The sequence below is a fragment of the Hoplias malabaricus genome, chromosome Y (genome assembly GCF_029633855.1).
Source record: "Hoplias malabaricus isolate fHopMal1 chromosome Y, fHopMal1.hap1, whole genome shotgun sequence".
Taxonomy (NCBI): Eukaryota; Metazoa; Chordata; class Actinopteri; order Characiformes; family Erythrinidae; genus Hoplias; species Hoplias malabaricus.
In genome coordinates, this window is record NC_089820.1 from 33,152,866 (window position 1) to 33,166,631 (window position 13,766).

The 13,766-nt window shown below is 38.5% G+C and overlaps 1 protein-coding gene across 1 annotated transcript in view; it reads right to left on the reverse strand.

Moving 5' to 3' along the window:
- Positions 1-361: 361 nt before the first annotated feature.
- LOC136679548 (4-hydroxy-2-oxoglutarate aldolase, mitochondrial-like) overlaps positions 362-13,766 on the reverse strand; it is a 126,481-nt gene continuing 113,076 nt past the window's right edge. The window contains exons 7-8 of the mRNA XM_066658144.1: positions 6,713-6,846; positions 362-906 (exon numbers count right to left, since the gene is read on the reverse strand). Coding sequence (XP_066514241.1) covers positions 757-906; positions 6,713-6,846 — 284 coding nt within the window. The 3' untranslated portion in view covers positions 362-756. The remainder of the gene's footprint in view (positions 907-6,712; positions 6,847-13,766) is intronic.

Genomic DNA, 13,766 nt, shown 5'->3' on the forward strand with positions numbered 1-13,766 from the left:
AAATTTATTTCCAAGAAAATGTTAAGGGTGCCAATAATTGTGGAAAAGGTCATTTTATGGGAAATAATTATTTCTTAGCCAGGATTTTTCCTTTCTTTTTTTTTTTCACTTGAGTTGAAGGTTGCTTTTTTCAAATGTTTTTCAAAGTGTGATTATGCTTCTGCAATAATAATAAAAAAAATATTTTAAAGCTTTTAACACATTTTAACTAGGGGTGCCAATAAATATGGAGGGCTCTGTATACAGTGCCCTCCATATTTATTGGCATATATATAATATTTTTATATAATATAAATATAGTATTATTTACAGATTTTTCCTCTCATTATGCTGGAAGATTACTTTTATTTATTGTGTTGAGTATTTGTTATCTGACAAGAAGTAAAATTAGTCATTTTTATTGGATTCACATTAAATATATAAAAATGTTGCAAATAAAATGAAATATTTTATAATTTACTTACAAACTAAAAATTTAAGATATTTAATTTCATTTGATATGAGGTGAGGCATATTTAAATCTTGATCAATGTAATCAAATAATATCGGTTTTAATATACTTATGGCCATAACACTGAATAGCATTGAGAGAAACAACATCTAAGCTCATAGTCTAGTTATTAGAGGGCAACCATCTAGTCAACTCAAAGTTCAGCAGGACCAGTTATTTACAACTCGAGATGTATTACTAGTTGTCTCAGGTGATTTGTCCAGGGAACTCGGGCCTGGAGTATGAATCTTTCATCTATACTCTTTTTATAGCCAACCATTTGATGAAAAGGCTGCATGAAGCTCCTCTATCTCCACTTTTGACAAAGGTTTCAAAGGGAAGCGACATACACCACCATGGAACCCAAACCAATCCATTGCTTGCTTCAGACCAGGTACACCAAACTTCCGAGTTACCTAGAAAGAAAACATCCAGTCAAATAATGTAAGGACAACATTTAATCCTAACTGGGAGCCCTATAGAGGTATCTGCCTGGGAAAATTGTCTCAGTGACAAAGCAAACACATTATAAACTCGAACAACCTTCTTGGTGGCCTGAATTGATCTGCTGTGTTGTTGTAGGTGGAACTTGTGAATGGTGAAAGAGCTTGATTTGCAGTGGGACACACCAGCATGTAGGTGATTGCTCTAGTTTAAAAAGGCTTCTGTTTTCTTCTTAAATTCTGGTTTTTTAGTTAGTTGGTATGGGTTTATATATATATATATATATATATATATATATATATATTTTTTTTTTTTTTCTATTAGTGCAGCCAACATTTTGGCTATTTTGTGGAAATGCTGTCAGACATCCAGCAAGATTGATGCTTGCTTAAAATATTTTTTCCCATTTTATTCAGCTCTGGCAATAGATTTTTTTTTGTTTGGTCCCAGTTTGCACTTTTGAAAGCTTTTCCTTTGTTATATTTAGTGGGGTGACTATGTTTTTTTTTTTTGTTTTTTTTTGATGTTATGTTCGAAGGGCAGCATGCTGATACATGTTTCAAACAGCTAGAGTGTATATGTGTGTGAGAAGTTTGGGGCTTTCGAGAGCCACTTATTCTATTAGCTGTCCCTTCTGCATTTAAATCTTTAAGTTTATGACATTTGCAGACACTCATATCCAGAGCGACTTACAAATGTGCTTTGTGTTTTGCCAGAGTAATGCTAGCTAGTACAAATATGTTGGTGTCTAAAATACCCTTGAGCTCAAACACTGCCAGAAGAGGGCCAGTGTTTATACCTAGAAAGAAAATTAAACACAGCGTAAGTATAATATCTAAACTGTGTTTATACATATGTGTTCACACCTAGAAGCACTGGTAATGAGAATTGCACATGATGAAATGGTGGCAGGAAAAAATACATGATTGCATTTTGCGTTATTTGGACTCAGAATACATTTTATTTTGAAAGACAAGAAATCTGAATCAAGTACTGAAACCAGACACGCTACATACTTTTCCATTAATGGAAAAACCTTTGAGCACTTAATCATTGACTACATAGGTCCCTTGTTCAAAATCTGAATGTGAATTTACTGACACTTATATGTTGCTGTCACACAGCTCTGGGGTTTATTTGAATCCTGTGGTGTGTTCTCCCAATGTTGGCATGGTTTTACCCTAGGTTTTTAGGTGACTGTTTATGAACTTGGAAAATGGCAAGGGCAAATGTGCATGGGAAAATGAAACATTTTTGAAGCAATTTTCCTTTAGTCCATCAATTTATGGATCTTTTGTCCTAAGTATGTTCTCTAAGGTTTTGACTACAACAAAGGAAATAATCTTGGAGGCAACTAGGGTGGTAGGAGAAGGAAAGAGGTTTAAAGTGTGTGTGTGTATGTGTGGATGGAATAAGGTGACATCAGTGAGAGGACTGAGGATTCATCACGGAAAGAGAACGTGCTTGGATAAGAGAGTGCAAGGGTTGTTAAAATCAGTCAGCTGGAGTCCGGTGACAGGTTACATACCACAGTTCACAGGATATCAACACCTCTGTTACTACTGAGGAGAACTCCAGCAGAGATAAACAGGAAGATGAATCTGATGTTAGCTAGAGGATTGATGGAGAACAGGAGAAATTAAAGCAAGAGGCAAGAGAGAAAGGAATTGGGCAGAGAATAAAGTTACATTAGCCGGGTGCAGCAGATATGTATACTAGCCAGTTTGAAAGGGTCAGCAGAGAAAAAGCTGACTAAATAAGATAACATTATTTATGAATACGGAATGGCAAGGGTTGGTAGGATGCACAAAATGGAAAAGCTGATAGACATGATGAAGTCAAAACTGCAAATAGAAATAGATAAACTCATTCCGGAGCAAAGGTCCCTTAGAAAGCAGTGGAGGCCAGCAGGGGAAGAGGAAAGAGAGGGTATTAACTTGCTACAGAAAGAGCTGCAGTAGTTTGGCAGTGTTAAGGAGAGCAGAGACCTTGAGGAATAGGAGGGAAAAGAAGAAACATGCTAGAGCAACTTTGTTTAGGAATCCTTTTCATTTTGTGAAGACCTTATTGGGTAAAGAGAAATCTGGGAGTTTAGAAGTTGGAAAAATGAATTAGAGGAGCATTTTAGTGCTGAGTAAACTGATGATGATCAGGCAAAAGAGTTGGAGCTGCCATGAGATATTCCATCAGTGGTTGAAGTAGTGAGTCAAATAGACAGTCCACCAAAATGGAGTGAGATTCAAGACATGATGCATCATGCAAAAGCAGGTTCTACTCCAGGACATAATGGTGTGCCATATCGGGTGTACAAATATGCACCTGATGTCACAAAGTTTATGTGGAGGTTGTTGAGGGTAGTTTTGAAGAAAGGGATAATTGCAAAAGAGTGGAGAAGGGCAGGGGGTATCCTTATACCAAAAGGAGAAGGATGCTGTAGGTATAGAACAGTTTAGGGCTATATTTCTTCTTAATGTGGAGGGTAAGACTTTCTCTGGTGCATGGTCTGGCACCAGAATCAGACAGCAAAAAAAGGGGTTAGGGATCTACATATAGTTTTCCTGGATTTAGCAAATGCATAAGGCTCATTGCCTCATAATCTTATAGGAAAAAGCTAGTTAAAGCTTATTTTGATGATATTCACTTAGATGTTCATTATTTGATGAAATTCACTGATATTTCACCATTAGCCTTTTTTGACTGCAAAGGAGGTAATTATTAGGGCCTCTAAGTGGGTCTTAGGCGAGGAGAGTTTGCATAATGGCTTTCCATCACGGACTCCCCAGTTAGGGCATACATGGATGGCAAGATGACCCTGATGATTACTTGCCTTGCACATAGCGGCTGCTGGGGAAGGGAAAGGCCTTGGGTCAGGTGATTCATGGGAAGTGTTTGGTACGACCACATCACCAGAAAAAATTTAATGATTACTAGTTTTATTCGCAAGCAGAAAGAGGAGTCACTGTCTGCAACAGCAGTGTCTCAGGCAAAACAAGGCCATTTGGAAGAATCTATAGAAATGGAGGATCACTTGGCAAGAGTTGTGTGCAATAGAGTTGAGCTGTAATATACTTTTGCTGGGAGCAATTTACAATGTCCTTCCAACACTGCAAAATCTTGGACAGTGGGTAGCTGAGGACCCTGGCTGTAGATTATGTGCAGGGGTTGGCACACTGAAGCATATTCTATCAATTTGCAAGTTTGCTGCAGGGCCGGTATATATGGAAATTATCAGGTGCTAAGTGTTTTAGCATGTTTGTTGGACAGGAAACACCTAGAGGTTAATGCATTTCCAAGTGGTTGTAGTAATAAAGTGACTGGGTATAGCTGTGTCATATTGTAGTTAGCACTAATATCATCATCATTTTTCAAAATCAGTATCACGTTAATAGTGATATTCTGACTTGTTTATGTAATGATGTCATGAAGTTACCCATAATATGGCATATATTCATTACATGAGTCATTCAGGCACAGTGAAGTATGATGGAAAGTGTCTTTGAGGTGGAGGAATAAAAGGGGAGTGACTTCAGGAGTGTGGAAGTGGTTTGGTTACAAAATATCAGATGTACACCTAACCATGATATAGTGTAAGAAATCAAAGAAGCTTTTAACAACAGAAACGGGAAACACCACTAATCAGTTTCACCACCTTAAGCAGAAGCACCAGGTTAAGTATGAGGAAAATCATAAATGCTGTTTGAATAGTTCAACAGCCAATATGCTCTCACCAAAGCAGATAAACATGGGTGTATTTGATAAACTTTTGAATATTTGAATTACATTTGTTTAAATATTTTATATTTCAATTGCATTTGTATGGCATTGGATAAACTTGAAATTTTGAGGTGCTGAAATATTCAGATTTGAAAAATTCCCATAAAAAAAAAAAGAGTAAAAAATATTTATATTCATATTTAAAAAATACAGACAAATAAATTCAAGTCTAAATAAAAAATTCAGGTTACAAAGATACAAATCTACACCAGAGGTCAACCAGCAGACATCTCTGGATATTTTAAACTTTTCAGTATTTTGTCAAGAATATCATTATTGCCAAAATACCCTGAAATATCATCATATTACTTTGGTGCCATATCTCGCACCCCTGGCAGGGTGCTGGCTAATCTAGGTAAAAACCTACAGGTCCCAGAGTGCATTGCTTTAACTACACTGAGGCCAGACTTGGTGCTGTACTCTGAAAGAAAACAGACCGTTTATTTCATAGAATAGGATGCAGTACAAGATGTTTTGGAAAGGAAGAAACTGAAGTATGCGGATTTGTCGGCTGAGGATAAAGAACCTGGGTGACAGGTATCTGCTACATCACTGCATATGCAGTTCTGCATAAGGGGCTGAAAATTAACCCCCTGAGGTCGGCGGCATGTAACTGAAATTCCACCTAAACACGTATATAACTCTCTGAGATTTTATCCTAGAAAAAAAAATACAACATACCTTGGAAACCTTGAAGGGTCTACTTTCCAACTATATATAGAATGAAACAATATATATATTTATATTCTTGTGAGAGAAGCGTAAACAACAACCAGCACATTTTTGAGGCACAAGCTTTTTTGTTCCGCCCATAGACGCGTTCTGCCATTCATATATTAACACTACGGTAATTCGGCAGCTGCTAGTGGAGGATTATTGGCTGATAATTTGCCCATTCGCTTGTTATAAACACAGAGCACATGTAGGGGAATTGTGGTCGTGGAGCTTTGTCATGGGCAGCTGCGAACTAGTTGGAAGGTCTAGTGAATTTTTGTGGATAAGGAAGAGCTAGCAATACAGTGGCTGAGGTAAGTACAAATGGGGTGGGCCCAATGAGTAGGCTTCGGTGTTAGGGGTAGCTGGTTGTTGATTGGATCATAAACGGCCACAGCAACCCCCTGATGGTTTGTGATATGATTTAATTGGCCAAAGGTAGATGATTACAGGAATGTTGTGGCTGCAGGTAGGAAGAGAGTGGGGCAGGCCTATGTAAAGTTCTAATGGATTGGCATAGGATATTTTACATCATATCCTGTATATAATATGGCCCTTATGAACTTTTCCAGTGCAAGTCTAATTATAATGACTTGATTGCTACCCTAGGTAGAAAATAAGAACAGACTCTGGCCATGTACATTTTATAAAGCTTATTTTGAGAGGTATTATAACACCTCTTCATGCTCTCTAAATCTGATGCTTTTAACTAATGGCTGTGTCTAATCTGAAATTACAAGTTTGCCCTCCTTCCAGAGAAGCTTTATAACATGTATGGTTAAGCATTTGGTAATTAGGTTCCTGATAAAATTACAGAGCTAAGTATTTATGAATAGAGAACTTAAGAAATCTGAGATGTCTGTTCTGTTATTCTGCTGCACTCAGGTTTTCCCTCCAGTCTGATGGTGCTGAAGCAGAGGGGCACTGATATTTCAGGTAGCCATCAAGCCTGTGCTATATTTCTGGCTGTATATGTTCAGTTATGCTGTTCCCATCTGGCATTTCAGAGCTAAAACTTACTCACTAATATTTTTTATTGTGCCCAGTCACATGGAAACATATGTGAAATAGATTTATCTGCCAAGCTAAGCAACTGCCCATCCTGTATGACCTGATGCTGGAGAAAGATTGTCTGGATTGGAGTGTTCAAACTTGCCTGTCTTCCAACCTGCTTTGATCACGAGACAGCACCTACATTCCCAACCCACCATCAAAAAAGCCTCAGGAATTGGTATAAAATCACTGTAGCACATTGTTATTAAAATGTATTATTATTTTAATGAGTCTCACCGCTGTGTTTGGTTCGATGAGATAGGATTGTAGCTCCTTGGCTTTGTCCCACTGCCCTGATGAGCACAGTTGTGCTAGCTCACAAACCTGGTGTCCTAAGACATTCGCTAAGGCACACACACCCCCAACAGAACCTTTGGTGAACACAATCACAAACAAGTATACTGTAGTTTATATTTGTTCATATCATCAAAAAGAGTCATCACAAACATTTATCACATTTAGAATATATGAAATGTAAATGTTATATTCAAAGCCTTAACATATGCAAATTTAGAACATGAATTATGATCACTTATTTGCACCAAGGAAATTTGACATAGAAGCAGCGTATAACAAGCATAAAGGTATTTAAACTGAACAAAAATATAAATGTAACACTTTTGTTTTTGCTCCCATTTTCCATCAGCTGACCTCAAAGATCTAAGACTTATTCTATGTACACAAAAGGCCTTTTTCCCTCAAATATTGTTCACAAGTTTGTCTAAATCTGTGTTAGTGAGCACTTCTCCTTTGTTGAGGTAATCCATCCACCTCAAATGTGTGGCATATCAAGATGCTGATTAGACAGTATGAATATTGTACAGGTGTGCCTTAGGCTGGTCACAATAAAAGGCCACTCTGAAATGTGCAGTTTTCTCACACAGCCACAGCCACTACCACAGATGTTGCAAGTTTTGAGGGAGCATGCAATTGGCAAGATGACTGCAGGAAGGTCCAACAGAGCTGTTGCCCGTGAATTGAATGTTCATTGCTTTACCATAAACCGTCTCTCCAAAGGTGTTTCCGAGAATTTGGCAGTATCAGATCATGTGTAACTACACCAGCCCAGGACCTCCACATCCTGCATCTTCACCTCCAAGATCATTTGAGACCAGCCACCCGGACTGTCTCAGCGAAGCTCATCTGCATGCTTCTCTTCTTTATTGGAGTCTCCACCTGACTACAGTTCATCGTCATAATCGACCTAAGCAGGCAAATGCTCACATTCGATGGCGTATGGCAAGTTGGAGAGGTGTCCTTTTCACAGATGAATCCCGGTTTTCACTGTGCAGGGCAGATGGCAGGCTGCAGATGGCGTGTGAGCGGTTTGCTGATGTCAACGTTGTGAATCCAGTGGCCCACAGGTGCATTGTATCGATGGCATTTTGAATGCAAAGAGATACAGTGGCGAGATCCTGAGACCCATTGTTGTGCCATTCATCCATGACCATCACCTCATGTGGAAGCATGATCTTCGCACAGCCATTGTAGAGGAGTGGACCAACATTCCATAGGCCACAGTCAACAACTTGATCAACTCTATGCGAAGGAGATGTGTTGCATTGCATGAGGCAAATGGTAGTCACACCAGATTGATACACACACACACACACAAAATACAGTAAAAGTAAACTGCACATTTTAGAGTGGCCTTTTATTATGGCCAGCCTAAGGCACACCTGTGTAATAATCACACGATACATCTTGATATGTCACACCTTTGAGGTGGATGGATTATCTAGGCAAGGGAGAAGTGCTTACTAACACAGATTTAGACAAATTTGTGAACAATATTTGAGAGAAAAATGCCTTTTGTGTACATAGAAGGACTTTTGAGTACTTAGATCTTTGAGGTCAGTTCATGAAAAATGGAAGCAAAAACAAAAGTTTTGCATTTACATTTTTGTTCAGTATATAAATTGTCCAGTAGAAACCAGTCAAAGGAGGTGAATCACTGCTGTTGAAGACGTCCTGAAGCACAAGCAGACATTATTAAATCATCTTGTTTCAGGACAACCCGCGATAAACAGAAATCCGCAAAGTAGGTACACTATGTTTATTTAAGTATTTATACACTATTCTAAGGCTTTATAAACCCTCCCCCACACATTTACGCTACATAAACCTTACCATTCCCTTAATAACCATTCATTTCAGAGAGTAAATATGCACTATTTACTGTAATTCGTAATATTTTATGATTTACAACATTCTTATATTTTTATACATTTTGGGATTTTTTCATGTAAAATTTCATCAAATATATGTATTATCCACTGATCGAGTTCCGAAGAAAACCTGCGAAATAGCGAAAATCCGCAATTTATTTTCCCATTAATATTTTATAAAAACCTGCGATGCACTGAAGCCGCAAAAGGTGAAGCGCGAAGTGGCGAGGGGCGACTGTATACTTATTACTGGGAGGTGGAGGAGCCAACTCAGATTTGTTAACTTGTAGCACATGTAGTGAAGTCAGGACCTGAATCTCCAAATCAAACCCCTCTCGAGTTGATGTCCTAAATTAAAATCTTTTGTTTTCCTTTTGAGGACAGAAAACTGACCTTTTGATCAGACTACTCATCTGCCTTTCCTACAAGGATCAGATGATCAAAGCAAAAGGGGCAAAGTCTTTCCCCCATAACCATTGAATAGGACTCCAATCTATATTCATGAACACAGAACTTCATTTACAGGACACCTGGTGACTTCTCACCTAGAAGTCTACCAGGAAACCATAATAATGAATTCAGCGATTTTGCTACAAACCTAGCGGTGTGCAATCATAAAGTTATAATTGTAGGAGATTTCAATATCCATTGTGATCCACTAAAAAAGGCATTTACCTCAATCTTAGACTCTATTGGTATTACTCAAAATGTAACAGGGCCTACACACTACTGCAGCCACACTTTAGACTTAGTTCTGACACTAGGTCTTAACATTGACAAAATTAATATCCTACCGCAATCCTCAGCAATCTCCGATCATTACTTAATTTCATATGAGCTACGTTTTAGCCATAATATATGTAAGAACCCTCGATATTCTACAAGGCGTATAATAAAACCATCTACCGCCCTACAATTTATAGAAAACCTACCAGAACTATCGACCCCAGTTCCAACTCCATCAGACCCAATGGACCTAGAAAATACCTGTCGATATACTTTAGAAAAGGTAGCACCACTTAAACATAAAAGTATAAGACAGAAAAAGCTCGCACCATGGTATAATGATAAGACCCGTACTTTAAAACAAACATTACGAAAACTAGAGCGGAAATGGCGATCAACCAAGCTTGAAGTGTTCTATTCTGCCTGGAAGGACAGCCTTATAGAGTATAGAAATGCCCTCACTAAAGCTCGCTCAGCATATCTGGCCTCGCTGATCTCCCATAATAAAAATAATCCGAGAGCACTGTTTAGTGTGTTTTCTAGAATTACAAAAAATCAAGCAGGTTCTGAACAACTAATTCCAGCAACTCTCACCAGTAAAGATTTTATGGACTTTTTTAATAATAAAATTGAGAATATTAGACAACAAACTCAAGCCACAGGATCAAGTCCATCCTGGCTGCCACCCGATGTGAATGATATAAAAAATAATATAACTGTAAAAGAAAGACTTGAAACCTTTTACCCACTCCCACAATTAGAACTAGAGAAGATTATCACCTCCGCAAACTGTACAACTTGCACACTTGATGCAATTCCCACAAAATTGCTCAAAGAAGTACTACCAGCTATTATTGATCCTCTTTTAACTATAGTAAACTCATCGCTTAGTCTGGGCCATGTACCCAAAGCTTTTAAACTAGCAGTTATTAAACCTATGATCAAGAAACCAAATCTTGATGCTAGTACACTGTCTAATTACAGGCCTATTTCTAATTTGCCATTTCTGTCCAAGATCTTAGAAAGAGCTGTGGCCCAACAACTTAGTTCATATCTACATAAGAATCATATATATGAAAAATTCCAATCTGGATTCAGGCAACATCATAGTACAGAGACAGCTCTAGTCAAGATAACAAATGATCTTCTTCTTGCCTCTGATCAAGGCCACGTATCCCTGTTGGTGCTTCTTGACCTAAGCGCAGCCTTCGATACAATAGACCACAATATTCTCATAGAAAGGTTAGAAAACATGGTTGGAATCACAGGGACAGCCCTATTATGGTTCAAATCTTACTTAACGGAACGTTATCAATTCGTAAAAGTAAACAATCTAAATTCAAATTATTCTAAAGTAAGATTTGGAATTCCACAAGGCTCTATTTTAGGACCATTATTATTTACATTATACATGTTACCGCTAGGCACAGTTACAAGAAACCATGACATTAACTTTCACTGTTACGCAGACGACACACAATTGTATATTTCAGCCAAGCCCGATGACAAACACAGATTAAAGAAAATAGAGGACTGTGTAAAAGACGTGAAAGGCTGGATGTTGCGTAACTTCCTCCTTCTAAACAGCAACAAAACAGAGGTCCTGCTTTTGGGTCCAAAAGTGGCAAGAAATAAATTATCAGATTTAATTTTAAATCTAGCTGACTTTCCAGTTAAACCTGGTTCAGCAGCAAAAAATCTTGGTGTCATAATTGACCCGGATTTATCATTTGATCAACACATAGGTAGTATCACTAGGACAGCTTTTTTACATCTTCGCAATATTGCTAAGATTAGAAATGCCTTATCCCTCCAGGACGCAGAAACATTAGTACATGCCTTTATTACTTCAAGGCTTGACTACTGTAACGCACTACTGTCAGGATGCACCAGCAGCAATTTAAGACTAGTGAAGAACTTCAACTAGTTCAAAATGCTGCAGCTAGGGTCCTCACTAAAACTAGAAAATTTGAACATATCAGCCCAGTTTTATCATCACTTCATTGGCTGCCTGTTAAATTCCGCATTGAATACAAAATTTTGTTATTAACATATAAAGCTCTACATGGGCTTGCTCCTGAATATCTTCAAGATACAATTTCCTATTATGAGCCTCCATGTTCACTCAGATCACAGAATACTGTTTTCTAATTCTAATTTCTAATTCTAATTCTGGGATTTTTAATTGTTCCCAGAATTCAGAAGGCCTCAGCTGGGGGAAGAGCCTTTTCTTATAAAGCCCCCAGACTCTGGAATGATCTTCCAGAAAATGTTCGGGACTCAGACACAGTCACAATCTTCAAATCTAGGCTAAAACACATTTGTTTAGTTTATCTTTTGGTAGCTAATGCTCCCCCATAGATAAAGGCGGCAGATCTGGGGGGTCCATGGACACAGGGAATTATAGTAAACTGAGACGCTGGTGCTGTCGTCCCGCCGCTTCTCGCGATCACTCAGGTTTGTTGACGGTGGAGCGGAGGGATGCCAGTGTTTCAGGATGCTCCCGTGTCTGTGTGTCCTCCTGGTTCTCTCCTTTTAGTTAAAGCTGTCATAGTCAGATCTGCCGGAGTCATTAGCCACACTCTGGAAATTTTCATATTTTCTACTTTACAAACACAAAACAGTTCAAAACTAATTCCATCCCTTTACATCTTTCCGAGTAAACGACTGCCCACCTGTCTGTCTGGACACTGATGGATGACTGTCGAGACCCTCCACGCTTCAGACCAGCTGCCCACGCTCCAGCAACCACCAAGTGCCTTGAAGCTGTCCCTACACTGAAGTTCTCATGGACTACTAACTATCATCACCAGTAGATTGACCAGAGGAGGATGGGTCACCCCTTGTGAGCCTTGGTTCCTGCTAAGGTTTCTTCCTCAGCTGGGGGAGTTTTTCCTTGCCACTGTCGCCCCTGGCTTGCTCACTTGAGGGTTTACATTTGTTTTTACATTTCATGTCAAATCTTTGTCTTACTGGAATTCTGTGAAGCTGCTTTGTGACAACATCAGTTGTGAAAAGCGCTATATAAATAAATTTGATTTGATTTGATTTGATTTAATGCAAAGATTCAAGCAAGACAATCTGTCTTTCTGACCAAGTTAAAACCATGGAATTCATACACTTCAACATTAAAAAGAAAAATAAATTAAATCTCTTTTACCAGGTTCTATATGGAAAAGATATTACAACCAGACACTGAGACTTCACGTAACAATTAAATTGATACAAGAGATGATACATAAAAGTCAAAAGGAGATTGGATTCCTGACTAAAGCATCCAGGACAACTGTGCTCCCACATGGAACGAGAGCACCCTCCAGTGGCCACCCCGAGCTACAATGCAACATCAAAAGAAGTCCAGTGTTCTGTTGTCTGTAACAATTCTTATACGTTTCCTTCCTATGACTTTTGATCTAGTTAATAAAGGTCGGAGCATTTCACAAACTCCTTACATTCTTTGAAATCCTTGATATAAACTAAAGATTGTAAAGATGAACGTGTGTTCTTTTTCTATTTTCACGAGCGATGCTTGATTGGAAACAGTTGGATGAGGATCCTAACTGTTTAGTAACATGACTTTGGAAGAAACCCGTCCTTTACTTCTTGTATTATACTGTATTTGTGCTAAAACTGTTTTTTTTTTTTTGTATATGCTATGTACAACGCTTTGTGTAAAAACACACAGCTACACTATATATAGGCTGACCAGATCTGAGATGGTGAAAAAGAGGACAGGAGATGAGCTCTCACCCCTTGTTGCCGTTGCATGCTTAGCTGAACCTATGTGTGCTTTTAGGTCCTTTACACCTTTATTTGCTACACATGGGAAAACATGGGAATTTCTTTTTTAATTCATTCGAGAACTTACATTTACGGTTCGGCATAGCTGCTCGAGATGAGTGTAGGTACATGAGCTTTGCCTGATGTAAACAAGGACTACTGACGTGCAGACTGTCAAATTAAATGTTTACAGAGAAGGTAATGGACCAATAATGGTAGCTCTACAGTCAGACCGTGCAATCCTAACATTTTAAGCTACTTCACCACTCCCACTTCTCACTCAAGCAAACCAAACGGAGTAAGGGAGGGCAGGACTAGTTTGTGAACGAAACTCTTCTCGAAATTCTATGTAAGCTCTAGAAAATCAAAATCCCGGACGTTTGTGAAATTTCGGCCGGAAATTTTTTAAGTCTAAAAAAGAGGACATGTCCAGGTAAAAGCGGACCTCTGGTCACCCTACTATATATCAAGCTACTCAAATGTTTTATCCACAAATCTTCAATAAGTGGAATGAATAATTCATAACTTGATCTAAGGTCCTTTGTCTCGGTTACAGCCAAATCCAGAAGACAGAGCCTCAACTGTGACTGAAACACTGTGGACCAATCACCAGCAGT